Below are 2,856 nucleotides of genomic sequence, written 5' to 3' on the forward strand. Positions count from 1 at the left end.
GAGTCTTTATCTTACAATATAAAACACCTTGAGGCATCTATTGTTGTCATTTGGCAGCGCTATATAAATAAATTAGAAGTAAATTGAATTGAATTTTTGTTCACCAAAGACAACATTTGTACTTTATAGATATCATTCTGGTGTTCAGAACAGTTATTAATGAATTAATACATGTTAGAGATTTTAAGAAACCCACTTTAACAATGTGTAGTTGTTCTAGTGTATTTTCTGCACCTGAATGTGTGAATGCTAGACGCTCCCTTCTCAGTTTTTTTTAAATGTCATCCTATTATTACTTAGTGTGGTGTGGTCACTCCACCACATTTGGCTTAAGATCAACACAGCTCGGCGACCACTAATGATAATGAAGCAAGTCACCCATAGCAATTAATGCACTTAGCTTCTAATCATGATTAACTGTGGACTGTATTTGATTTCGGGAGTTGATAAGGTGCCTCTGAACACAAACAGGTCAATTAGTATCATGTCTCAGTGAAAAAGGTTTCAGTGAGCAGCCGGTCCATTCATGTTGGATGTAGACAGCTTAGTTTCTTCCTGCTTGTCGTCCTATTCCTTTTTTAAAGTCATGTGAAATCTTTGGTTTGTAAATTTAAGGAGAATTTGACCGTGAAGATGTCAAAAGGTAGAGCTGTCACTGTGAACCTCGAGAGGCTGAAAGCCATAGGGACGCTTTTCTCCTCGCTTTTCATTCACTAATGGCAAAATTTGTGATGCATTTATCTTTCTTGCCAAATTACTTTACAAACCCCCAGTTTTTTTCTTTATGATTTCATCTTTGTTATGGTTTAAACTTTCCCGAGGGCATCTGAGTGTGTCAGTGATCCGCAGCTACAGCATGCAGATAAACAGCCAGGCAAAGTCAAATCAAAACGTGGGGAAAGGGGAGTGATGTTTTGGAGCAGCTGTGAGAGACATTTTCATCATCGTGTTACAGAATACCACATCTGACTAAGAATATTTCAGCAAGTGCACAAGTGCCTGCTTGCTTATTCTAGGTGAACATATACTGCAGAAGTGTATTTTGTTTTTTTTTTATCACAGCCTCCTCATCCTGTGACATTTTTTGATCGGCCCAAAAAGAGATTTAAATACAGATATTTGCTCATAGTTTCAAGTATGTTATTACGAAAATACCCAATAACAATGTGGGCAGTTGAGTATAATGGGCTCCATGTTTTGGATTATGATTAGCTTGTTCACAAAGGTGAAAGTTTAGCAGCTGAAAAACCACCTAGTGTTCTCAGCAGTGCGTGGTGACCACAAACAACTAGGTAGAAATTAATGATTGCTGATACACATGTGTATTACAAGACAATTATTTATCATTGCTGAGGGGCCAAGCACCAATTAATGCAGGTTTAAACTGAAAATGACTAAAATGACTAAAATCTTTAAATTCAGGGAATTTTCATGAACTGCTAGTGTTTAGTTTTGAATCTCTGCAGAATTTAAAAGCAGCGTGCAGGCTTTCGTGACACACTCCTTAAAACACTCATTGGGTTTTTAGGCTGGCTGGCAGCTATTCACGACAGGTTGATGCAGGTTTTGTTGTTGTTGTTTCACGGCCCACACCCCCTAACCGAAGCTGCCAAATAAATTCTTGTCATCCTCCCCTCCACCATATTGACAGTAGTGAATCTAGCTTTTACATAATACAGTATTTATAGAAGTGTTACATTTCACGAGTTGCAGATGCCCACAGCAAATGCACTTTTGCAATTGATGCATATATTAATTTGTTTCAGGGGTTAGTATTTACCGTACTATTTCTGTTTATTAAAGGGCTTGTAGAGGAGGAGAGGTCATTAGTAGTTTAGGAGATGAGCGTTCTTGTTAAATATGTGTTCATGTGAAACTGTCATCTCTTTACTCTCAGTTATCTGACCAAAGCTGAGAGTAAAAAACATGAAAAAAAGGCAGGGAAGGAAAACTTTCAACAGCTTTGTTGATTTCTAACAGTTTCCCCCCTAATGAACATAATAAATGCTTGTAAAAAGCTACAAAGTGCCGTAATCCTTCCTCCTCATCAGCCAATCGAACGTTCGGTTGCACCTCGGGGTCAGTACAAAGTAATTCTCCGAGGCCATCACATTTCTCTCCTTCTTATTAACCATTTTTCTTTCTTGTTTGTTTCTTTGTTGCATTTCCATTGCTCATTGCATTTTCTGTTTTCTCCATGCCTTCCTCCCTCCCCTCTTCCTCCTCCTCCTCCCTCTCTCCTCTCCATCAACAGCCCTGTTGTTAGCGGATGGTAAGTTGTCCATTCCTTCTCTATAAGAATCTCCACTAACATCACCTCTTGTGCGTGCTGTGGTCTTAACATGAGGCCTTAATGATCTGAAATCCAAATCACAACAATTTTTTGTCACCATCAAAGATGTTGAGTCTGAACTGATACTTGAGAGGTTTGGTATAAATAAACTGCATGCCCACGCTCGTGTCCTCTTCTCTTGTCATTGTTACAAACAATACATGGCTCCTTTGAAGCGCTCTTCTTCACTTAATGATGGTTTTGCATGCTAATCAGAGGATTATTAATCACAAATCCATAAATTATGTTCTCTAGTCAAGAGCAAGGTACAAACAGTTGATAACAATCAAGATAAAAACCTACAGTCCTGAAATTAGAAATTTAATTACCTCTTTGTGGTTCTGTTATTATTATATTTCCCATCCTTGTCAAGCAAATTGTGTCATGTAGAGGTGCAGCACTGTGCAAAAGGAATGCTGTCAGGAGTTGAGGGTACACACTGTCTTGGATGTGTAATTGATTTAGCTTAAAAGTGTGTGTGTGTGTGTGTGTGTGTGTGTGTGTGTGTGTGTGTGTGTGTGTGT

The 2,856-nt window shown here is 38.6% G+C and overlaps 1 protein-coding gene across 3 annotated transcripts in view; it reads left to right on the forward strand.

Annotated features, from left to right (window-relative positions):
* Window positions 1–2,856, forward strand: part of slc8a3 (solute carrier family 8 member 3) — a 128,140-nt gene that overhangs the window by 113,774 nt on the left and 11,510 nt on the right. For 2 of the 3 annotated variants that reach the window (XM_005746504.2, XM_005746503.2), the window contains exon 4: window positions 2,255–2,272. The exons of the other annotated variant lie outside the window; for it this stretch is intronic. In XM_005746504.2, the coding sequence (XP_005746561.1) occupies window positions 2,255–2,272 (18 nt within the window). The remainder of the gene's footprint in view (window positions 1–2,254; window positions 2,273–2,856) is intronic. 3 annotated transcript variants of the gene reach the window in all.

Source organism: Pundamilia nyererei, unplaced genomic scaffold, assembly GCF_000239375.1.
Source record: "Pundamilia nyererei isolate P.nyererei 1_Seehausen unplaced genomic scaffold, PunNye1.0 scaffold00179, whole genome shotgun sequence".
Taxonomy (NCBI): Eukaryota; Metazoa; Chordata; class Actinopteri; order Cichliformes; family Cichlidae; genus Pundamilia; species Pundamilia nyererei.